General features: G+C 54.9%; 2 protein-coding genes across 2 annotated transcripts in view; one reads left to right on the top strand and one right to left on the bottom strand.

Annotated features, from left to right (window-relative positions):
* Positions 1-2,196: 2,196 nt before the first annotated feature.
* Positions 2,197-18,708, bottom strand: VPS45 (vacuolar protein sorting 45 homolog). Its single transcript, XM_059871121.1, has 15 exons — positions 18,526-18,708; positions 18,296-18,430; positions 17,934-17,994; positions 17,422-17,501; positions 16,668-16,736; positions 15,171-15,308; positions 13,164-13,274; positions 11,798-11,932; positions 11,387-11,500; positions 10,971-11,138; positions 8,573-8,731; positions 6,415-6,522; positions 6,071-6,192; positions 4,958-5,089; positions 2,197-2,681 (listed from the first exon to the last, which is right to left on the bottom strand). Exons 1-15 carry the CDS (start codon positions 18,616-18,618, stop codon positions 2,594-2,596), a joined length of 1,713 nt encoding a protein of 570 aa, XP_059727104.1. The 5' UTR covers positions 18,619-18,708; the 3' UTR covers positions 2,197-2,593.
* Positions 18,709-23,139: 4,431 nt separating this feature from the next.
* The window catches only part of OTUD7B (OTU deubiquitinase 7B), a 31,240-nt gene continuing 30,405 nt past the window's right edge, over positions 23,140-23,974 (top strand). The window contains exon 1 of the mRNA XM_059871307.1: positions 23,140-23,249. The gene's annotated coding sequence lies outside the window, so the exon portion shown is untranslated. The remainder of the gene's footprint in view (positions 23,250-23,974) is intronic.

Raw genomic sequence — 23,974 nt, 5'->3', positions numbered from 1 at the left:
GGGTTGGCGGCACGGGGCGAATCGCAGCCCACGAGGGTTTTTCTTCTTTGTCTCTGACTCAAGCGGGGCCACGGGGCCGTGGGGAAGCGGGAGAGGGGCGGGAGGTGGCTCGGTTGGTGTTTCCCAACGGGGCACACAGCCGCGTTCCCGGCGGTGTCGTGGGTCATCGGGAAACTTCCTAGGAGAGGGAAAAGCAGCCGGGTGGTACTGGGAGGGTTTTGTGCCCTAAAGGTGTTTGGAAGTGGGAAAAATCCCTCTGGAGAGAGGAGCTGGGAGATTTCCTGGGGAGGGGTCGCTTCCAGCACGGAGGGTTTGACAGCCAGGATTCAGCTGGATTCAGAGCACAGTTTCCAAAAGTGAGGAGACACTCGGCTTCCTAAAAAATGTCCTTATTTGGCTTATTTTGCCTGTCTCCTTCATGTCCTGCAAGAAATAGATTGATCCATTGTCCATCAGTGGATCAGCTTTCCAATGACAGTGTCCATCCCATCCCTGGACATCCCCCACCCCAGAACTCTGGAATTCATGCACCCAGAGTCCTGGGGATGTACTTGGAGTATTTCCAGCGCTTCTGTGAGTGTTTGTATCCCATTCTGAGCACTGGCATTGTTGCCACGAGCTGTGGATGCGCTGCATACCTGGGAATACCTGGGACAGAGACACAAATCACTCTCCACACCAAATCCAGGGCTTGCCTTTTGCTCCTGTGCCTTTGCAATCCTGAACTCCACGGGGCTCAGGAGCAGGATTTGCCATCTGTGTGCCTCAGTTTCCCCTTTTACCCCAAAGCTTGGTCCAGGCAGGGCTGATGGCAGAGGGACAGACAAACCACGCTGGCTGCCCAGAGCCCCCAGCGTATCCCCAGGACATCACAGAACCTGCCAGTTTATTTAATGACATTTTGCCTTCCAACTGGACTTGTCCTTCCTCACATCCTGTTTTTGGTGGCCAGGGCCTGCAGAGCCCCGGCTGATGGCCAATAGCAGATGGCACAGTGCTGGTGGCAGTAGGACAGCTCTGCTGTGCCCTGTGCACGCAGGGCCCACGCTCTTCCCAAATGTCCTCTGGTGCCAGGGAAGTTGCCCTGAAGCCCCAGCAGGTAACACACCTGCACACATCCCTGGGAGCAGGAATTCAGCTGCAGTTGGAATCCTCAGGCTGTTCTGCCAGTGAGTCACGCTGTGAAGGATGTGACCAATGATTCAGAGCTGGAAACATCAACACTTCACATGGAAGGAAGGAGACAGGAGGGAACCCATCTCCCATGTCTGTACCCTTCTTCAGGAGGCTGCACATCCAGCAGTGAGGCTGCTCCCCAGTGGGACAGGTGACACGGTCAGTGCAGCTTCTCATCCCCATCCCCATCCCTGTGGGCAGAATGAAAATCCTCTCCAAGGTGTGTTTGTGTCTCTCCCTATATTCAATGCCCCCTTTGCCACCCCTGGCAGCTGTAGCTGCTCCTTGTGCTGCTCCATAACAACCAGTTGCCAAAATCACCTCTCCTAGCAGAGCAGATCAGCAAACTCTTGGTTTATTTATGTATTTAACACCCCCCACACAGCATTTTGCCTCTGGATATCAAGTGTGAAGCTGCTGCCTGGAAGTTTAATTAGGACACATGCTTTTCTGTGTCTCTGACAACAGTTACATCACTGGTGTCTGGGGAAGGGGCTGCCCAGTGTCCTCTGAGAGCTGTGACTCAGCTCCCCTCTGTTGGGGTCTCAGGCTGTCACACACCTGTGTCACCTGTAAGGGGGAATTCTTACAGCTCTGCCTGTCCCAACGACCCAAAATTCACCAAAACTTTGGTGCCCACCCAGTTCCACCCCTGGCTGTGGGCAGAGAACCCCCCCAGCACAGGCTGTGTCCCCCCCCCCCCCCCTTCCCCAAAGAGCTGCCCAGGACCCCCAGGGCCAGGTCCCCTCCTCCCTGCAGGGCTTTGCTCTCTCCCACATCAACAGGACTTAGTTGTGATGCCAAGATAATTCCCAGGGATTTAGGAGCTCATTTCATTTGATCTGGCTTGTTAATTCCCAATCAAGTGCTGATTAGAGGGCCAGGGAGCAGAGCTGCAAACACACTTGCAGGTTCCTTGGTGTGGTCCTGGAGGGGAGCAAAAGCTCCCATGGAGGCTCAGGCTGTGACTGCACCTTGTGGCCTTGGGAAAGGGAAAGTGGGACTCATCTAGCAGACAGATTTGGCCAAAGTGGGGGATTTAATAGGATTCAACATCTACAGACAACAGCAAAGGGCTCCTGTGCCCACCGGCCACACCCCCACAGCTGCTCCCCCTGCATGGGGCTCCTCATGGGACTCATCCAGGTGTCCTGTAAAGAGCCAGGAGCTGCAGGGATTCAGGGCCTTTCCCAGGCTCTCCTCAAGGTGACCATCCCAGTCCTGGAGCTGTTTCTGAGGGGACAACGAGGAGCTGCAGTGGGGGCACATCCTTGGTGTTGGGTTAGTGCCAGCTCCAGCATTCGCTGCCGTTCTGGGTGTGGAGGGGAAGCTCCAGCTGCAGGGCAGGAACATCCTGCTCTGCTCTGCTCTGGGAAAGCTCTGAATGTGTAAAATAAACCCCTCATTTCTTCAGGATTCACCGTCTGCTGCTGGACCTTGGGGGAACTTGGGAGCTCTCAGTGCTTCGACCACGGAATCCTGCGGCTGTGACCTCCTCCAGGAAGCTGCTGGGAAAGCTTCAGGTCAGTGGAACAGGGGCCAGAAGGGCTCATGGCACCCTGATACTTGTCCCAGAGGTGTCCAAGGCCAGAGGGGCTGTGACTGTCCCCAGCACAAGCCTCAGGCCTGCTGGCATCACCCACGCATGGCTGGGAGCAGCTCCCAGAGGCAGGGATGCTCCCAGCTGGAGGGATGCTGCCCCAGGATGGTTCCTCTGGCAGTGAGACACCACGGCTATTCCCAGGCTGACTCATCCCTCAGTGTGCTGATCAGGTGATCTCAACAGCAACGCTTCAAAAAATACCCCAAAAGATAAAGAAATACAAACCAAGAGATGCCACAAATCCTAAAGAAATGGGATTCCCCTCAACTGGGGCTGGAGCAGCTCTTCCTGCTCAGGTTGTGAATCTTGAGGGGTTTGAAAAATAGTAAAACTCTCAAATTTCCTGCAAAACCCTGCAGCAACACCCAGCTCTGAGGGGGCACAGCCAGGGCACTGCCCATGGTGGCACCAGCTCTGGCACCTGGCTCTGTGCTCCAGCCTAAGCTCTCCCTCCTCCAGGTTATTTTTAGGCACTAGAACCAGGCAGAACTGAGCTCTGGCAGGGAATGACTGGTGCTTTTAGGGTTCTGTGCTGTCTGGAGCAGGCTGTGCCTGTGACCAGTGACACCTCAGGGTCCCTCAGCACGGCCTCTCTGAGCACATTCCCAGTCTGGAGTGACTGGAGGCAAAAGCCAAACTCCCACCTGCCCTCCAAAAATGAGCTGCACCACAGCACAACCCCCCCACTGCTGAGGCTGCTGCTCCAAGGACTCTGCAGATCCTGCAGGCACAGCTGAGGACCCAGCACAGGCATCTCAGGTACCTCCACAGCTGCTCCACCCAACCAGGGCCTGGAGATGGAAGTCCCAGGAGAAATGAGCCTTGTGCAGTCACGAGGGTCCCCAGGAGGATCCAGTGCCACCAGTGTGGCTCTAAGTGGGTAACTGGGTCAGGCCCCACATCCTGGGATTAGTCCCAGCAGGTTTGTCTCAACCTGCCCAGGATGAGTCAGCCCCAGCACCAGATGTTCCTGGTGACCCTTTTGATCCGATTATTGATCCTTTGTAACCCTTTCTCCTCCAAACCCTGCGGAATTGCTCTGGAATCCCTGGGAGCAGAGTGAGTTCTCCACCCTCTGGGCCCACAGATGTTGGTCCCAGCTCCAGCAGGGAGGAGGAACAATGGGAGCAGGATTTAGGTACTTACATGGCTGCTTGGTGCATTAACACCCAAATCCCCTTGTTTCTGGTGCCATATCTGCCCTAATCCCACGGGAATCAGCAAGGCCATGGATTATGTGAGGGGTTGGGACACACTAAAACCTGGCTTTCCTCGAATCAGACACCTCATGGATGTGCTGAGATATCCCAGATCCTAGGGCACTGTGCTGGAATCGTGGATAACAATGGACAGGAGACAGTTTTATTGTCCTTCCATGCTCAGGGAAACCTTATCCAAGAGAAAATGGATCATTTGGGACAGGGCAGTTTCAGAACAGGCCCTTTGCTGTCCTCCCCAGGCAGGACCAGGCCTCATCCAGCCCTTCCTTTTATTTTCCTTTTTTTCCCCCCCTCACTTCATTCTTTGAAATGCAAATTTGGATACAGAATCCCAGCTTTTCTGTAAATAATTCAGGGACTGCACAGCAGCAGAGCCCAAACCAGCCAGGGTGGCTCCTAGCAGCACCAATCCAAGCAGATCCAATGATGGAGCTGCAGATCCTGAGTTTCATCTCAGGATTTTCCCACCATCCCACACTGAGCACTGGGAATCTGGAAAGAATTCCTGCTGTCCTGCCTGGCCAGCAGCAAGCTGTGCTGATGGGAAACAATTCCCACTGTGGCCTCAGTTCTGTCCTGTGCCCAAAGTGAGTAATTTGGGTTCAGGAAAAGTTATTTGTTTTTATAAACCAGACATTTCCCACTGGGAGTTCCATACTTACAGGGATCTTCAGCAAAGTAGCTGCAGGTTCATTCAGAGCTGAATTCCCATGTGCTGCCCTGGCTTCCCAGTGTAATGAACTAGAAAAACTCAGTGGAAAACTCTCCTTGCCTGCCTTTGAACTCTTGGAAATTCAAGTTAAACCTCAGCTCAGGGATCTGTCCCTGAGCCACCACGAGCAGAGCTGGCTCCAGAGCACTGACACCCATTTCCACGTGGGGATTCCCCCAGGTATCCCCAATTCCTGCTGTGCCAGCAGCACTTCCACAGGCAGGCTCTGCAGAGGGGGGATTTTACCTCCTGGTGTTGTGGATGGTGGTGCCACCCAGGACGATGCGGACGCCGGGGTTGGAGCGGTTCAGGTTGAACACAGCCAGAGCCTCCTCGTAGGTGGCCCCTCCAATGAGGAACACAATAATGTCCTGAGGCCTGGGATAAAAGCACAAATCATGGAATGGTTTGGCTTAAAGGGATATAAAAGCTCATCTCTCAGGGACACCTAGCAGAGCAGGTGGATCCAAGCCCTGACCAACCTGGCCTCGGACACTTTCTGGGATGGAGCAGCCACAAAAATTGAGCTGGGATCAGACAAAGCCAAGGATAAATCCTGCACCTTGGAGGCAGTGATCCATGATCCTGAGGGTGCCTCCTCTAGACCCTCCCTCATCCCTGTGACATGCTGGGCTCAGAGCTGAAAACAGCCCACTGAATCCCCCAAAAGCTCTCCTGAACTTTCACCCGGAGCCCTGCGCAGCCTCCAGCAGCAGCACCAGCCCGATCCCATGGATCCACGTGCCATGTTTCATGCATGATCTGCTGGGGCTGGGAAATCAGGATCGATTCTGGAGTCAGGCAAGGACACAGCGTTGCCTTGGAGCTCCCAGGCTGATCAGGAACTGCCAGGATTTCTGCCTCAGTTCACCTGAGGGGACATTTCCCAGCCAGCAGGGAAATGTGGGATGGTCGAGAGAAGCCAAGCAAAAGGAGGGAAGCACCTTGCTCCATCCCAACACAAACTCAGGTGTGCTGTGCACATCCTGCTTTCAAGTGAGCTGCTCCTTCCTTCTCCTGTAACCACCCTCCCAATCCCTTGGAAGGACCAACACCAGGGATTTCCTTCTTGGATCACTGCATGGACAGCATGACCTGGAGCAAAGCTGCTCCTGCCTCCTCTGATGAGTGAGGGCTTCATCCTTCACCTGAGCTGCCCATCAGGAATGGCACATCCCAGCCAGGATGAGACACACCCCAGTCCTGGGAACATTCCTGGGCATACAAAACCTCTACAATCAAGAGATTTCTGCGCCAAGCCCCAGCTCTGTTCACCATCAGTCCCTCCCCGCTGTGGGGACAGTGTTGGGGACAGCAGGGATGTCCCAGCTGGTGTGTCCCAGGGCAGGCCCCACATACCTGTCCCGGAGTGTGTTGGGGCCCAGGTAGGGATACTGGCTGTCCTTCAGCTTTCCCTTGATGAGCTGGTCCAGGGTTTCCTGGAGCAGGGGCTGGTGCTGGGTGTACACATTCTCGATGCCCTGTGGCCAGAGAGAAGCTCTTTAGGAAGTGGCCCAGTAAGGAAGGAGGATCAGCAGAGGCACAGCAGGTACTCCCCCTGAATTTAGAAGTTCTCCAGCAGCTCACTCCTGTTCTCAGTGCAATCAGGCCCTGAAGCCACTGAGGGCATTCCTGCCAGCCCTGCTCCTCCCTCTGGGCTGCAGTTTTGAGTCTGTCCCCGTTTCCCCAAGGAATCTTGGTACCTTCAGGCCTTTGAGGAACTGCTTGGTGATGGCCACGGCGTCCTTGGGGCTGAACAGGTCACTGCCTCGGACACGCTTCCCTCCATACTCCACCACGGCAGACACCAGCTGTGCAGGGAGAGGGCAGAGCCCCATCAGCCTGGCACTCCCTCCAGGCTGTGGTGAGGTGCAGACACCTCATGGAGGTGTGGAAGGGGACAAGGAGCCATGGAGATGATCCCAATGGAACCACACATGGAGGTGAGGGGGCAGAGCAGCAGCACCGCCACGGCCCCCAGCCCACCCCAACCCTCCTGCTTGAGGAGAAGCTTCATCTTCATCTCCATCGCCTGCAGCAGCAACTTCAGCTCCTCCACACGAGGTGACATCATCCCTCTCCTCCACCTCCTCCCCAGCTGCTCCTGGCACTGCTGCCTGTTCCCTCCCTGCCAGCTCCTCTCCATCCCCAGCCCCTCGCTGCAGCCACTGCCTGGTGCTGCAGGAGCTGGGGAAAGTGGGGGAGGAAAAGAAGAGAGGAAGCAGATCCCAGGCCCATGGAGGTGCCACACTCCCCTCCCAGCAGGCTCCTGCCATCCCTTCTTTATGAAATCCTTCATAATATCATGGAATCACAGACTGGTCAGGAGTGGAAGGGACCTCTGGAGTCCAACTCCCACCCACTAATTCCTGGGCTGCACGATTGGACTTCAACCCCAAACCAGCTGGAGTCATTCTGCCTCATGTCCACTGATTTAGGAAATGGAAATCGAGTCCCTTACTTAAAACACCTTTAAAAGCCACACCCACAGGTCCCAGCTCCGAGCTCTGTGCAACCACACAGCCCTGGGCTGACCCGGAGCAGGCAGGTTTCACCCCAAACAGCAGCAATTCCCCCGTCCTGTGGGACATCGGGGTACCTGCCCCGCCCCGGGGTTACCTTGTGGTACCTGCCCTGCCCTGGGGTTACCCCACAGTACCTGCCCCGCCCCGGGGTTACCCCGCGGTACCTGCCCCGCCCTGGGGTTACCCCACAATACCTGCCCCACCCTGGGGTTACCCCACGGTACCTGCCCCACCCTGGGGTTACCCCACAGTACCTGCCCCGCCCCGGGGTTACCCTGGTACCTGCCCCGCCCCGGGGTTACCCCGCGGTACCTGCCCCACCCCGGGGTTACCCCACAGTACCTGCCCCACCCCGGGGTTACCCCGGTACCTGCCCCACCCTGGGGTTACCCCACAATACCTGCCCCACCCTGGGGTTACCCCACAGTACCTGCCCCACCCCGGGGTTACCCCGCGGTACCTGCCCCACCCTGGGGTTACCCCACAGTACCTGCCCCACCCCGGGGTCACCCTGCGGTACCTGCCCCACCCTGAGGTTACCTTGCAGTACCTGCCCCACGCCCCCCACCCCGGGGTTACCCCGCGGTACCTGCCCCGCCCTGGGGTTACCCCGCGGTACCTGCCCCACCCCGGGGTTACCCCACAGTACCTGCCCCACACCCCGGGGTTACCTTGCGGTACCTGCCCCACGCCCCCCACCCCGGGGTTACCCCGCGGTACCTGCCCTGCCCTGGGGTTACCCCACAGTACCTGCCCCACCCCGGGGTTACCTTGCAGTACCTGCCCCACCCTGGGGTTACCCCACAGAACCTGCCCCGCCCTGGGGTTACCCCACAGTACCTGCCCCGCCCCGGGGTTACCCCGCGGTACCTGCCCCACCCCGGGGTTACCTTGCGGTACCTGCCCCACCCCGGGGTTACCCCACAGTACCTGCCCCGCCCTGGGGTTACCCCCCCGGTACCTGCCCCGCCCCGGGGTTACCCCGCGGTACCTGCCCCACTCCGGGGTTACCCCGGTACCTGCCCCACCCTGGGGTTACCCCACAATACCTGCCCCGCCCCGGGGCTACCCCACAGTACCTGCCCCATGCCCCCCACCCCGGGGTCACCCTGCGGTACCTGCCCCACGCCCCCCACCCTGTGGTTACCCCACAGTACCTGCCCCACCCCGGGGTCACCCTGCGGTACCTGCCCCACCCTGGGGTTACCTTGCAGTACCTGCCCCACGCCCCCCACCCCGGGGTTACCCCGCGGTACCTGCCCCACCCTGGGGTTACCCCGCGGTACCTGCCCCGCCCCGGGGTTACCCCGCGGTACCTGCCCCACCCCGGGGTTACCTTGCGGTACCTGTCGCTGCCGCCGCGGGCGCGCAGCTCCTCCAGCAGCCCCGGGAGGCCGCTGCTGGCGTGGCGCTCGTAGCGCAGCGCGTAGAGCATCACCAGCCGAGCCGCGTCCAGCTCCGACAGCCGCGGGCTCTGCAGCAGCCGCCGCACGCTCTGCGGGACACACGGCACGGCTCAGCCTGGGGGACACGGTGACAAGACACCTTCAATGGTGTCACTTATCAGTCACTTATCGGTCGCTTATCAGATGGGTTTCGCTGCCCAGCCACTGCCACGGGCAATGCAAGAGGATGCAGTTGGGGTATAAACCTCTCACAGCCCGGTTCCTCAGGTGTTTCACAGGAGGATTTACCGGAGTACAAGTTGGTTTTGGGTCTTTCCGTGGAACTGGGAATTCACAACCCACCTCTGATGGGTCCTGAGCCCCTTGAGGTGCTGCAGGAGGGGGAAGTTGTGTGCAGGCACTGACACCTCCAAGCTATGCCTGGGTGTTTCCAGCAGAGCCACCCCAAAGGTTCCACCACTATACTGGCTGCCAAAAACCCCTCAGGCAATTCCCCCAAGTCCATGTCCTTTTTGGAAGGTGCAAGGCAGAGGCATGAAAGTCTCAGCAAAGCTTTGGATGTGAGATGTGGAGGAATAAACTGCACATTTGGAAACAAAGGAGGGAAGGAATTAAAGCATGGGGAGATCCCAGCTGCAGGGAAGAGCAGGGATCTGTTATCACTCCTGATCTGCTGCTGGATTCACCACCAGATGTCTGTTGGCATCTATTTAACTGATGCTGACTAAAAACACAGCATAAAATCCTGGCTGTGAGGAGCATCTAGAGGAATTTCACCATTCAAGGTCAGGAATTCACCTGTGAAGGGAAAGCCAGAGCCCCAGGGAGGTTCCTGTGCTGGCAGTGCCAGGACCAGCAGGAAGCAGAGAACAGAAAACCCATTGTCCAGGGGAGGAGCCGGGATTCCAACCCTCCATTCATGCTCTGTGTCAGGGTTAATGAGAGCCCAGGGGAGGAAGAACCCAAATGTCCCAGACTGGAGGGGGCCAAGGCCACCAGAGATCCAACAATCCCTGAAGTGACATCAGGGGAGAACAATTCCACCCTTATTCCAGGCTTTGGCTGCTGCTTCTTGTCCCGTGGCCTTGCCCTTCTTGCTGCCACTGGGAGCTGCAGCAGGGACAGCCCAGGGTGGGGTGGCTGCAGGGACAAAGATCCCACCTGCAGGGGTTTCCATTTACTTCCAAGCTGCTGCAAATCTCCCAGGGGCTCTTCAGGCACAGGGCTGGAAGGAAACTGAGGCAGCATTTCTGCTCTAAAACTGCAGAAATGCTGTTTGTGTAGAGCAGGAGCAAGGTGACCCCAGGAACACCAGGATTCACCTGGCACCAGCTCTGTGCTGTGTATTTTCCATCAAAAATCACAGCTCACAGCACAGGGAGGGAGCAGAGACTGGGAATATTTGACTTTTAAACCACAACAACCTGAGCTGGAGACAGTGATACAGCAGGAGGACCTCAGAGGTTGCTTCCAGCAAACACATTTCTGGCTGCATTCCCAGTTCCATACTCAGCCATGTAAATCCTGCCAGACACCAGCTATGGAATCTCAGCCCTACACTCCCTGCTCCAGAGGGATGGGAGCACATTCCACCTCTGGGGACAGGCCAGTGTTGTCCCCTCTGCCCCCACCTGCAGTCCAGAGTCACAGAGATGGGGAAGGAACTGATCTCAAACCTGCTGGAGAGGCTTTTCCTCATTTCCCAGTCCCTCTGCTTCCCCAGTGCCATGCAAGGGTCAGTTAATGTTGGGAATCCCCCTCCCCTACTGGAAACCAAGGAATCATTTCTCAGAAGTGAGAAGTGGGACTCTCCAACCCTGCTCTGAGCTGCTGTTGAACACCAGCCCAAATCCATCACCACTGACTCTGCCAGACCCTGCTCTGCTCACAGCACAAGGGGCCACACTCACAGAGCCTCCCTCCTGCTTTTCCAGGCCTCTCTGCCAAAGAAATATTGGATTTAAGAGTCTTTCTAGTGGCTTTTCTTAAAAAAATAGGTAAAGACAATTCCATGGATTCCTCTACCCCGCAAACACATCAGCTCCTGCACAGGATCTGAGGTGGTTTTATCCTGGTGTCTGCCAGAAACCAACTGGCTGAATATAAAGACAGAATGTTGGATTGTGGGATGTAAAGACAGGATTTGCAAAGATGCTTCTCAAGCCAGTTATTAACCATGACTCATTCCCATCTGAGCCGAGCACCGAGGAGCAATTCCACACGCAGTGTCCCTCCCCACAGGGAGCTCCCACTGCCTCCCAGCATCAAACCCCCCTCCCTAGGGAGAGATGGGATGGAAACCCCCTGATCCAGAGCCAGGATGGCTACCTGCAGGGCACTGGAGTGGTCACTCTGGCAGGCCAGCTCCTGCTCCACCTCTGACACCTCCAGCAGGCTCCGCTCCGCCACGAGCCGGGACAGCTCCCCCACCACTGTCACGTGCTTGGACACTGTGCCTGACATCTTCTTGAACTGAGGGTAGTTCTCCACAAAGGCCTGTGAGGGGAAACTGAGGCAGTGGGGGCTTCCAGGGAAAAACAGGAGATGGTAGAAGATGGGTGCAGCCAGCCAGAAATTGTACAAATTCCCAGCAATTCTCTGCAGGTGTGCAGAGGATCAGACACCTTGAGCCCAGGGGCCCACAGAATTTCTCTCATTACCAGGAGATTTCTGGGAGGGATGTACTTCTTATTTACTCCTAACATTAAAGGATGGGACACAGCTGGGATGAACTTTGTCTGTACCTTCATATCTGCTATGGACTCCAGCTTCTGCTGCTCCTTTGGCTTCCTCCTCTGGAAATCCTCCATCAGGTTCTTGATGTTGGTGCCAATCTCGGCGAAGTTCAGGTACATGTTCTATGTGGAACAAGATGGGAAGCAGAGGGAAACTGATTTGACCAAGGAAGAGCCTTGAGCAGCTGGGAGAAGGTGGCTCCATCCCCCAAAACCTGCAGCAGGCTTTGGAATCAAACTCCAAACACATTTTCTAGGACATAATCTCACATCAGATATCACTGCTGCTGCACAACGACACTCACAAACGGCGCATCCCCACCCTGAGGGGTGCCAAAATCCCCCAAATCACGGGGAAGCTCCTTTTTTGTGGCAAACCCCGAGATGTGGGTGCTGCTGAAGCCCCCCCTGGACACCTACATTGGCATAGAACTCATCGTTCTCAGCTGACAGGACGACCTCCCGCAGGTCCTTGCTGATCCCCGGCACCCGGGACAGGTCGATGCGGTTGTTGTTGATGCCCAGCAGCTCGTGGACCATGGCCTGGTACGTCCACTGCCAGGGGACAGAGGGAGGCAAAGGGATGACCTTGGTGAGACACAGCACTGGGAAATCAATGGATTTCAGCTGAACCCAGCCAGGACACGCAGCAGAGTTTGGGAGGGTGTCCCTCAGAGCAGTCAGGGCATCGTGATGAAAATAAACAGCGCTGATAAATAATCAGATGGGGAGACACTGCCCCCCTCCAGGGCCATTCCAGAATCACAGATCTGGGTTGGAAGGGACACTAAACCCATCCTGTTCATGGCAGGGACACCTCTCACCAGATCAGGAATTCCTGCAGGTACCTTCAAAATGGACTGGAAGTGATGGGGATTAACATTCCTGTTCCATCACCTCTGTTGGCCACCAAACCCCTCAACTTTCTGCCCAAGCAGGGAGAGATGCCACAGTTGCACTGCAGAATTCCCTACATGCTCCACTGGCAGGAGCATTTCTGCACATCAGGAGTTTCTATTTTTATCCTGAGAAGTCTAATAATAACCCAGAGAGAACAGTGACAGCTGATCAGAGCCCTGCCGTGCCCAACACTCCATTTACATCCCCGGGAATCTCTTTGGGATAGGAAATCCTGAAACAGCAGATAATGCCTGATGCTGAGCACAATCCTAAACACCACAAAGCAGGTGTGGGCTGGGCTGTGACAGCCACACCCCTCTGTGACACAGATGTCACCTCCAGCTCCTGCAGAACTGGTGTTACAGCACCTCTGGAGCTGCTGATCCCACCCAGGTACAATTCCTGATCCCCAGGTTCCAAGGGAACCCCACAGAAATGAAGGGAGACCAACAGATCCTGCCAGGATCTGCAGCACAGCATGGAACAAATAAATCCAACAGCTCCCAGCAAATCCAGCAGCCATCAATAACAGAGGGAGACTCAGCAGGGCAAGGTCACTCGACAGCCCCACTAACAACCCTTGGGAAAGACCCTGCAAAGCACTGGGGCTCCAGAATCCACGTGGAAGTGCTGCTGGCCCAGTTTTTCAGGGTGCTGGGTCCATCTGCCACTGAAGTCAGCACAAACAACCCCCAGTCAGGTCTGGAAAACCTAGCCAGGGGATAAAAGAGGGATTCTGCAGAGATTGGAGGTGAGAAGCAACACTTTCCTCTCCTCCATCCAACCATGACCTGCCAGGGGTTGAACTCCAGCTGCAGCAGGGCTCCCCAGCCTGGCACACCTGGCTGTGACCTGCCCCAGCCTGGCACACCTGGCTGTGACTCACCTGGTTCAGCAGGGGGGTGATGGCATCGTCCGAGCGGTCCAGGATGAGGAGCAGGGGAGGGACCTCGGTGCGCCGGAAATCAAACAGCTCGTACTCCTTTGTGATCACTTGCTGTGGAGAAATGGGGGAAAACCAGGAAAAATCCCACTTGAAATCCTGGAAAAGGCTTCCTCTCAGCGTGGACTTAGGCACAGAGGGAAGGGAGGGTGAAAGCCCAACTGTGCTGCTTTGTCTGCACTGCCAGGGAGGAGCTGAAGGCCCCAGGGAAGTGGGACACTGCTCCAGGAGTGCTGTACTGGGAGCAGAGCAGGACATGACCTGCCCAGTGCTGGAGGAACCTTTGGAGGAACTGATGGAACTCACAGGAACTGACTGAAAACAGGTGTGGTATTTTTGGGGTCCCCAGATGAGGAATGATGTATCTGACTCCATGTTCTTAGAAGGTTAATTTATTATGATATTATATATGATATATAAATCATATTATATATTATATATGATATGACAGAATGCTATACTAACCTATACTAAATAGAGAAAGGATACAGACAGAAGGCTACAAAGAATGACAATGAAAACTCGTGACCTCTTCCTGAGTCCCAACACAACCTGCCTGTGATTGGTCATTAAGTTAAAACAATTTACATGAAACCAATCAAACAACCACCTGTTGGATAAACAATCTCCAAACCACATTCCAAAGCAGCAAAACACAAGAGAAGCAAATGAGATAATCTTGTTTTCCTTTTTCTCTGAGGCTTCTCAGCTTCCCAGGAGAAGAAATCCTGGTGAAGAAATCCTGACTCCGTGTTCTTAGAAGGCTAATTTATTATGATATTATATATGATATATAAATCATATTATATATTATATATGATAGAATGCTATACTAACCTATACTAAATAGAGAAAGGATACAGACAGAAGGCTACAAAGAATGACAATGAAAACTCGTGACCTCTTCCTGAGTCCCAACACTCGGGATTGGTCATTAAGTTAAAACAATTTACATGAAACCAATCAAACAACCACCTGCTGGATAAACAATCTCCAAACCACATTGCAAAGCAGCAAAACACAAGAGAAGCAAATGAGATAATGTTGTTCTCCTTTTTCTCTGAGGCTTCTCAGCTTCCCAGGAGAAGAAATCCTGGTGAAGAAATCCTGACTCCGTGTTCTTAGAAGGCTAATTTATTATGATATTATATATGATATATAAATCATATTATATATTATATATGATATGATAGAATGCTATACTAACCTATACTAAATAGAGATAGGATACAGACAGAAGGCTACAAAGAATGACAATGAAAACTCGTGACCTCTTCCTGAGTCCCAACACTCGGGATTGGTCATTAAGTTAAAACAATTTACATGAAACCAATCAAACAACCACCTGCTGGATAAACAATCTCCAAACCACATTCCAAAGCAGCAAAACACAAGAGAAGCAAATGAGATAATGTTGTTCTCCTTTTTCTCTGAGGCTTCTCAGCTTCCCAGGAGAAGAAATCCTGGTGAAGAAATCCTGACTCCGTGTTCTTAGAAGGCTAATTTATTATGATATTATATATGATATATAAATCATATTATAAATTATATATGATATGATATGATAGAATGCTATACTAACCTATACTAAATAGAGAAAGGATACAGACAGAAGGCTACAAAGAATGACAATGAAAACTCGTGACCTGTTTCAGAGTCCCAACACAACCTGCCTGTGATTGGTCATTAAGTTAAAACAATTTACATGAAACCAATCAAACAACCACCTGCTGGATAAACAATCTCCAAACCACATTCCAAAGCAGCAAAACACAAGAGAAGCAAATGAGATAATGTTGTTCTCCTTTTTCTCTGAGGCTTCTCAGCTTCCCAGGAGAAGAAATCCTGAAGAGGAAACACCACAGTGCCAAACAGCTGTTTCCCTCCACATGTAAAAAACTAACCAAGGCTGAATTCATCCCAAAGGGATGAGCTGTGGGCTGCTCTCACCTTCACACACTCGGCCAAGCGCTTGGCTGGCTCTGAGGAGAGCTGGTAGCGGATCATGGGGCACTTCTTCAGGGACAGCAGCAGAGCAGTGAGCCCCTGGGTTGTCCTGGTCAGCTGAGCTGGGTCCCAGCTGCGGCCCTGGAAGGAAAAGCTGCACCTCACATGGAGGCACTGGCCCCAAACTTTCCCACATCTTTGTTCCTAAGTCCTGAAGTATCACAGAAAAGCACAGCTCCCAAACTTTCCCACATCTTTGTTTCTAAGTCCTGAAGTGTCACAGAAAAGCACAGCTCCCAAACTTTCCCACATCTTTGTTTCTAAATCCTGAAGTGTCACAGAAAAACACAGCTCCCAACCTTTCCCACATCTTTGTTTCTAAATCCTGAAGTGTCACAGAAAAGCACAGCTCCCAACCTTTCCCACATCTTTGTTTCTAAGTCCTGAAGTGTCACAGAAAAGCACAGCTCCCAACCTTTCCCACATCTTTGTTTCTAAGTCCTGAAGTATCACAGAAAAGCACAGCTCCCAACCTTTCCCACATCTTTATTTCTAAGTCCTGAAGTATCACAGAAAAGCACAGCTCCCAACCTTTCCCACATCTTTGTTTCTAAGTCCTGAAGTGTCACAGAAAAGCACAGCTCCCAACCTTTCCTACATCTTTGTTTCTAAGTCCTGAAGTATCACAGAAAAGCACAGCTCCCAAACTTTCCCACATCTTTGTTTCTAAATCCTGAAGGGTCACAGAAAAGCACAGCTGTGCTGGAGCAGCAGGTACCCAGAGGCTGAACACAAATTCTCCTTGCCAAGGCCCATTCCCCCCCAGCAGCCCCCCAATGCCCTGGGTTATGAGAGCTAAATGTTGTCAGGTTTGTTATTGCTGAAATGGCTCCTGAGGTATTAAAAGTCTTTTTTCCCAGCTTCTTCTTCCTCAAAGAAGTGGGGATTCCTCGGCTCTGCTTTTCAAGGTTGTTTATTTTCTCTTATCTATTCCATTCTTTCTCTGACCTGCTGAGGTCTGCCCAGCAGGCCAGGTTGTGGCACACTGACTGCCTCGGGGCAGTGTTACCTATTTATACTAAAAACTACATGTACTTTATTTACAATAACTTCCCAATACCTATCACCTGTGTTAGACAGTCTGTCTTCACTCCAAACCAATCCAGAAGTGCCACCATCACCCAGAAGATGGAGGACAAGAAGAAGGACAGGACACACAGATTCCCCCATCTTGCCTCTTGAACCCCCATTCTAAATCCCCAAAATTCTACTTTTTCACCCTGTGATAAATTCACTAACATTCTACTCAATGCAATGAGTAGAATGTGGCTTGTAACTCCTCACTCAAAGTTGGTAATTGTTTCCATGGGTTTAAATGGAAGGCACAGGTGTTTTTGACTCCTGGAGGTCTCTGAGCCCCCTGCCAGGGTCTCCAGTCCTCCAGGGCAGTCAGAGGAACAAGATGTTACCCAAAGCAAGAAGAACTCGCCGTGTTCCTACCCGACAGCAGCCCAGCAGGTTCAGGGAGAAGACGTGTGGGTTCACTGCAATGTAGTCACCATAGAACTCCTGGAGAGGGGAGCAGGACAGTTCTGTGTCTGACCTGACCCCGGGCACAGCCATGGGCCAGCACTGGCCACCCAGCCCCAACACCCCCTGGACACACTGGTTCAGACCATCCTTCCTTCCTCCACCCCAAATCCCACTGACAACTCCCTTCCACCACGGACCCCTGTCCCCAAGAGCCACATCCACGTGGATCTGAACAATTCCAGGGATGGTGGCTCCACCACTGCCCTGTGCCAGGGCTGAAGAACCCTTTCCATGAAGGAATTCTCCTGAAAATCCAACCTAAACCTCCCCAGCATTGCTCCAGTGGCCAGCTCTTCGTCAGCACCACAAACATGGAACCATGGAATTGCAGACTTTGGAAAAGCCCTTTGAGACCACTGAGTCCAACTGTCCCTCCAGCACTGCCAAGGCCACCACTAACCAGTGTCCCCAAGTGCCACATCCACATGGATTTGAACTGGGCAGCACCTTGTGAGACACCAAAACCAGCAGCAGCTGTGAGAGCCCAGGCACAGAGAAATGGAAAGGACTTTTTCTGTCTTTAACCTCGTCATCCCACATTTGTGTCCATCCCTCCTCCCACCAGGCCTGCACCAGCTGGGAACAGCCCTCCTGCTCCCAGTGTCTGGCAGCCTGGACCTTCCCTTGGCTTTTGGATCTCTCTAAAACATCCAAACTTCACCTGGACTTCAGCCACGACCTCCTGCTCATCAGCCTCAGCCAAGGCCTTCACATCGCTCTTGCTGATGACGTTGCTGAAATCTGGGAGGAAGCAGGGAAGGGACAGTGGGGACCGTGTGGGGTGGCAGTGTGATCCCCTCTGGAGCAGGAGCACATCCCACAGAGCCCCTCTAACCCTGCAGGTGTTGGAACCCTGAGCCACCTCCCAGGGATGCTCCCTGCCCATCTCCCCAGCGTCCTGCAGAGCCACAATGACATCTAGAGGCCACTTCACCCAGCTCCTGCCATCCCAGGGATTAATTCCTGGCCTGTAGGACTGCACTCCAACCCCAAAGCAGCTGGAGTCATTCTGCCTCATTCCCAAACCCATGGAACGTTCAGGACACGTGGGAAACCCCTGCCTGATACACCTGGCACAGGAAGGTGTGCTGAGGTGTGGAGCCTGTCCCATCCACACTGGGATGTTCCAGATTTATGGAGCTCCAGGACCCCTCCAGGGCTCTTCATACTCACAGATGAAGTAGACGCTGTACTTGGGCCTTCTCAGCTCCTGCACCAGGAGCTCCACGTTCTCCTGCATGGAAACAGCACCAGGGAGAGCAGAGTTAAGGAATAAGGACTCATGGAATCCTTAGGGTTGGAAAAACCTCCGAGATCTTGGTGTCCAGCCATTCCCCCAGCACTGCCAAGGCCACCACGGACCCCTGTCCCCAAGAGCCACATCCACACGGATCTGAACAATTCCAGGGATGGTGGCTCCACCACTGCCCTGTGCCAGGGCTGAAGAACCCTTTCCATGAAGGAATTCTCCTGAAAATCTAACCTAAAACTCCCCAACACGATTTAAGGCCGTGTCTCCCTGCTGTGCTCCGTACCTTGGTGGGCCGCAGGAAGCAGATGGCCTTGAGGTGCTTCATGGGCTCCCTGTTGGGCGAGTCGAGGCGCTCGAAGAGATAAACCTCTCGCTGTAGGATCTCGGACTGGGTGTACACCACGCTCACGGCGCCGGTCTGCGGGCGGCACGGGGGCAGCGCCCGTCACGGCGGCCCTGGGCCCGGCTCCCGGCCCCGCCGCCCTCCGCGCTCCCGGCCCGGCCGCTCCTCACCGTCTCCCGGTCCATCAGCAGCACCTTCATACCGGGGCCGCTGTCCTCGATCATCTTGGACACGTACTGGCGGACCGCCAGCACCGCGTTCATCTTGGCGGGGATGCTCCTCTACCGGGCTGCCCCTCACCCGCTTCGGCCCCGCTTCGGCTCGCTTCGGCCCCTCTTCGGGTCTCTTCGGCGTCGCTTCGGCTCCGCTTCGGGACTCTTCGGCGTCGCTTCGGCTCCGCTTCGGGACTCTTCGGCGTCGCTTCGGCCCCGCTTCGGGACTCTTCGGCGTCGCTTCGGCCCCGCCCCGCCTTGTCCGGCCCCGCCGCCTGCTGGGAGTTGTAGTCCGGCCCGTCCTTTCCCTCCCGAGGGGACCCGAGCAGTGGAAGTGGCTCGGGAGGGCGGAGCAGTTTGATACTGAACCCAAGCAAACTCACCCCAGACACACTTAAACACACCCGAATTTACATTAAAACAACACAAACCTGCTCTAACCCGCACTAAATCCACCCTAAACCAAACCAAATCTACCTAAACCCAGCCCAAACACACACAAAACCCCTACAGTCTACTCAAACCCATTCCAAACATCCCTAAATCCTCGCAGACCCATCCCAAGCCCCCAGGAAAGCTCGGCACACCCGAGGGTCCCCTGGGGTCCCCAAGGACAGAGGAGGTGACCCGGTTCCACCGAAGTGGGGATGGAGAGCGCTCCGGGACCAGCCCGTTCCCGCTAATCCCGGAGCAGGACACTGGGATTAGGAGCTATTCCCGGCGGGACAGAGCTGACCGGGACCGGGCACTCCCCCGCTGCCGAAGCCCTATTTATAGCGGGGGATAACAATTAATTAATGAGTATGTCCTGCCTTTCACTTCCAATTAAGTGGCTCCCCGGTTCCTCTCAGAGTGACGGACACCTTTGGCATCTTTAATCCTTCAATTTCCTGCCGAGATTTTATTTTTCACTTCCAAACGCTTCTTTCCTAGAGGCTGGAAATGTACAAACCCCAAAGATTTTAGTGGTTTAAATAGGGATTTACCTAGAAAAATACAATTCCAGTATTTTCTTTCTTGCCTTTTTTATTTCTTGCCAGATTTTGTTACTCATATCCAAAGTGATGCCTTAAGGAGTGTGTGGGTGCTCCTGGCCAAAGGATACACACAATAATGGTAAATGGTATAAAAAATTGGGATTTAATTGCATCTGATTGATTTCTGGCCTTATTGTTAAATGATTCAGTGTCTGGAAAGTGCTGGTTTAGTTATTGTCCAGTTTCCTTGGAAATGCTTTTGGATTTTATTTGTGAACTAACCAAACCCAGGCTGTCATCTCCTCTTTAAATCCATCTTTGTCCTTTTTCTCAGGGAAGACAAACCTCTTCTTGTGCCATTTTAATGAAATTAATCACAAACCAAACCTCCGAGGCTTCTTGGTGGGATGTTTATCCCTGGTTTGCAGGTAAAACATTTTAAGCAATTTTTATTCTGCAGAAATTTTACACTTTTCATTCCCCACATGCAAATTAGTGGGGTGTGAGTGGCTGGAATCATGGAATTGTTTAGGTTGGAAAAGACCTCTGCCTTTGCTGTAATTTTTAATTTCAACCTTATAATTCTTTTAAACCTTAATAATTTTCATGACCTCTTTTTAACCTCAACAATTTTAACCTTCTAATTCTAGAATAAGAATTCATTCAAGTGTAATTTCTGTAAATAACCCTGATTTAAGCTCCCCAGTAACTGCCCTGGGCCTGCCACCACTGCCCAGGCACGAGGACAGACGTTGGTCCCTAAGTGGAGGCAATAGGATTGTCTGGGATTATGGCACTGCTATTTTAAGGGATTGAATTTGGTGTTTATTTCAACAACAGTGGATTCTCCACTGCTGATTCCAAGGAGAAACAGCCAGGGCAGCCTGTGCCATCCCTGTGTGGGGCACTGTCCCTGTCCCCAGTGCCCTGCCCTGCGTGTGGCTCTGGAGGGAGCAGCAGCACCAAGGCCTCCCCTGGCTCCTCAGGGGTAAATCCACCACAAAATCCTTTTGCTCACTCTGGGAATGTTCCTAACTGGAGCTGTCAGCATTGAGATGGGATTTGATGTCTGTTTAACATCGTGCTGACCCCTGGCCGTGGCTCCTGCAGGAGCAGGGGGGAACAGCAGGGAATGGGCAGGGATCACTGTGGAGAACATTCCAGAGCACTGGGATCACTGTGGAGAACAAGGATCACTGTGGAGAACAGGGATCACTGTGGAGAACAGGGATCACTGTGGAGAACAGGGATCACTGTGGAGAACATTCCAGAGCACAGGGATCACTGTGGAGAACAGGGATCACTGTGGAGAACTGGGATCACTGTGGAGAACAGGGATCACTGTGGAGAACATTCCAGAGCACTGGGATCACTGTGGAGAACAAGGATCACTGTGGAGAACATTCCAGAGCACTGGGATCACTGTGGAGAACAGGGATCACTGTGGAGAACATTCCAGAGCACTGGGATCACTGTGGAGAACTGGGATCACTGTGGAGAGTGGGGATCACTGTGGAGAACAGGGATCACTGTGGAGAACGAGGATCACTGTGGAGAACATTCCAGAGCACTGGGATCACTGTGGAGAACAGGGATCACTGTGGAGAACATTCCAGAGCACTGGGATCACTGTTGAGAACAGGGATCACTGTGGAGAACAGGGATCACTGTGGAGAACTGGGATCACTGTGGAGAACTGGGATCACTGTTGAGAACAAGGATCACTGTGGAGAACAAGGATCACTGTGGAGAACAAGGATCACTGTGGAGAACATTCCAAAACACTGGGATCACTGTGGAGAACAGGGATCACTGTGGAGAGCAGGAACATTCCAGAGCACTGGGATCACTGTGGAGAGCAGGAACATTCCAGAGCACTGGGATCCTGGGATCACTGTGGAGAACAGGGGTCACTCCAGAGCACTGGGATCACTGTGGAGAACTGGGATCACTGTGGTGAACAGGGATCACTCCAGAGCACAGAGGTCACTCTGGAGAACTGGGATCACTGTGGAGAGCAGGAACATTCCAGAGCACTGGGATCACTGTGGAGAACAAGGATCACTGTGGAGAACTGGGATTGTTCCAGACCACAGGGATCACTCTGGAGAGTAGGAACATTCCCAGAGCACTGGGATCACTGTGAAGAACTGGAATCACTCAGGAGCACAGAGACACTCCAGAGCACAGGGATCATTCAGGAGCACAGGGACACTCTGGAGCTCAGGAACATTCCAGACCACAAGAATCACTCCAGAGCAGAGGGGTCACTCTGGAGCACAAGAATCACTCCAGAGCACAGGGATCACTCTGGAGAACAAGAATCACTCCAGAGCACAGGGATCACTCCGGAGCAGAGGGATCACTCTGGAGCACAGGGACATTCCAGAGCACAGGGATCACTCTGGAGAACAAGAATCACTCCAGAGCACAGGGATCACTCCAGAGCAGAGGGATCACTCCAGAGCAGAGGGATCACTCCGGAGCAGAGGGATCACTCTGGAGCACAGGGACACTCCAGCCCTGGCCACCAGAGACCTGAGGCAGGATCCGCTGTGAGGACAAACTGTGCAGCCAGCAGGGACAAACCCCGGGCCTGTCCTTTCTGTGCTGGACATTTCCCTGCCCGGCCACACAAACAATCCCTTTGTGCAGGACACAAACAAGGGCAGGTTCCTGGCAGGACACAAAGGATGGATTCAGCCTCGGGATCAGCTGAGCTGGGGACATGACATGGCCTGTTTGTCACCAGCCCCTGCAGCCCCTGGCCCCTGCTGGCCACTGCTCCAGCACAGGGCCTGGCCCACCTGGGGCACAGGGGATGGCACAGGGGATGGCACAGGGGATGGCACAGGGAATGCCATGGGGAATGTGGGGCCCTGGGAACTGGGAATGGCACAGGGAATGTGGAGCCCTTGGAACGGGGAATGGGACAGGGAATGGCACAGGGAATTCCAGGCTCTTGGCACAGGGAATGGCACAGGGAATATCAGCCCCTCAGCACAGGGAATATCACGGGGAATGTCAGGGGGAATGTCCCAGGGAATGTGGTGCCATCCCACCAGCCCCGAGGCTGCTGCCCCACTCCGCCCTGCTCCCGGGCCGTGGGTGAGGAACAGGAACATTCCCATGCTGGGGAAAGGATCCCCGGAGGGAATCAGGCTCAGGGAGCGGGAGCTGACCCCTCACCCTCCAGGCCGGCATTTCAGCCCCGCTCTGGGGGTACCGACCCCACGGAAGGGGACACCCCTCAAGGTCTCAGGCCCCACGGTGAATTACCGACCCCTTAAATGCGGTCAGAGGCCTCTCACGGGGGTCTCAGGCCCCTCATGGGGGTCTCAGGCCACATACAGGGGGTCTCAGGCCCCTCCCGGTGGTCCCGGTGCCGCGAACCCCGTCCCGCCGCTAGGGGGCGCTCTGCTCCCCCCGCTCCCGAGGTGGGCGTGGCCTGGCCCGGCCCTGCGCCGCCATTGGCCCCTGCCGGCACGGCCGCGTGCGCCCGCCAAAGCGTTCCGGGCGGGAACGGGGGTGGCGGCGCGTTCCGGGTGGCGCGTTCCGTTCCGCCTTCCCCCCCCCCCCGCTCGCTTCCCCCCCCCCCCCCCCCCGCCCCGGGAGCGGCCTCAGCGGCGGCGGCGACGACGGCGGGAGGGCCCGGGGGCCGCTCCGGGCCGGGCCGCGCCGGGCCACCCATGGAGCCTCTCGGAGGTAACGGCGGGCCCCCGCTCGGCCTCGGGAAAGTTTTGGCGGGGCCGGGCCTCGGGGCGGCGTCGGCGGCGCCCGCGGGGTCACGGCGCGGCCTCAGGGGGCGGCGGGGGCGGGTCCCGGGGTCGCTCTCGGGCTGCGGCTCCCGGGGTCGCTCCCGGAGGTTGTCCCGGGATACCAGGGTGGGTCGCGGGGTGCGGGTCCCGGCCGCGGGTCCCTCCTCAGCCCGGGGGCCTGCGGGGCCGCTCCGGGGCCGCCCCCGCCCGCTGCTGGTGCGGAGCCCCTCGGGCTTCACCCCCGCGGGTCGGTGCTCCTCGGGGAGTGACATTTTCCTGGTCCAGGCGACTTGGTCCCGAATAATTTTCCTCTTGGTAGTTGTTTTCCCCCGGAGCCCCGGGATTTCCGCGCGGCTGCCCGGTCCGGGCTGGGGTTGCTCCGTTGTAGAGCGAAAAACGAGCTGGGAAAGGAGCCTGGAGTGTGGAGAAGGAGTTTCTTTCTCGTCTGGCTGATTCCCGGCTGCCTGACCGTGCCCCGACCATCCCCAGCTCCAGGGAACCTCACTCCCGGTAGGGGGACGGAGCCTCCCGGGAGTAGTGTTGGATCCCGGTGCACCGGGAATGCAGCGGGGCTTTCCTGGCTGTGAAATGGGATCCGGGATCTCCCGGTTCCTGAAAGTCACAGAGCTGGAAAGTCCAAACTTCCAGCCGGGGTTCTTCGCTCTGAGTCGC

The sequence above is a fragment of the Haemorhous mexicanus genome, chromosome 31 (genome assembly GCF_027477595.1).
Source record: "Haemorhous mexicanus isolate bHaeMex1 chromosome 31, bHaeMex1.pri, whole genome shotgun sequence".
In the NCBI taxonomy this organism is placed as follows: Eukaryota; Metazoa; Chordata; class Aves; order Passeriformes; family Fringillidae; genus Haemorhous; species Haemorhous mexicanus.
Note: the sequence above shows the minus strand (reverse complement) of the source record. Positions and strands in the feature narration are given on the sequence as shown.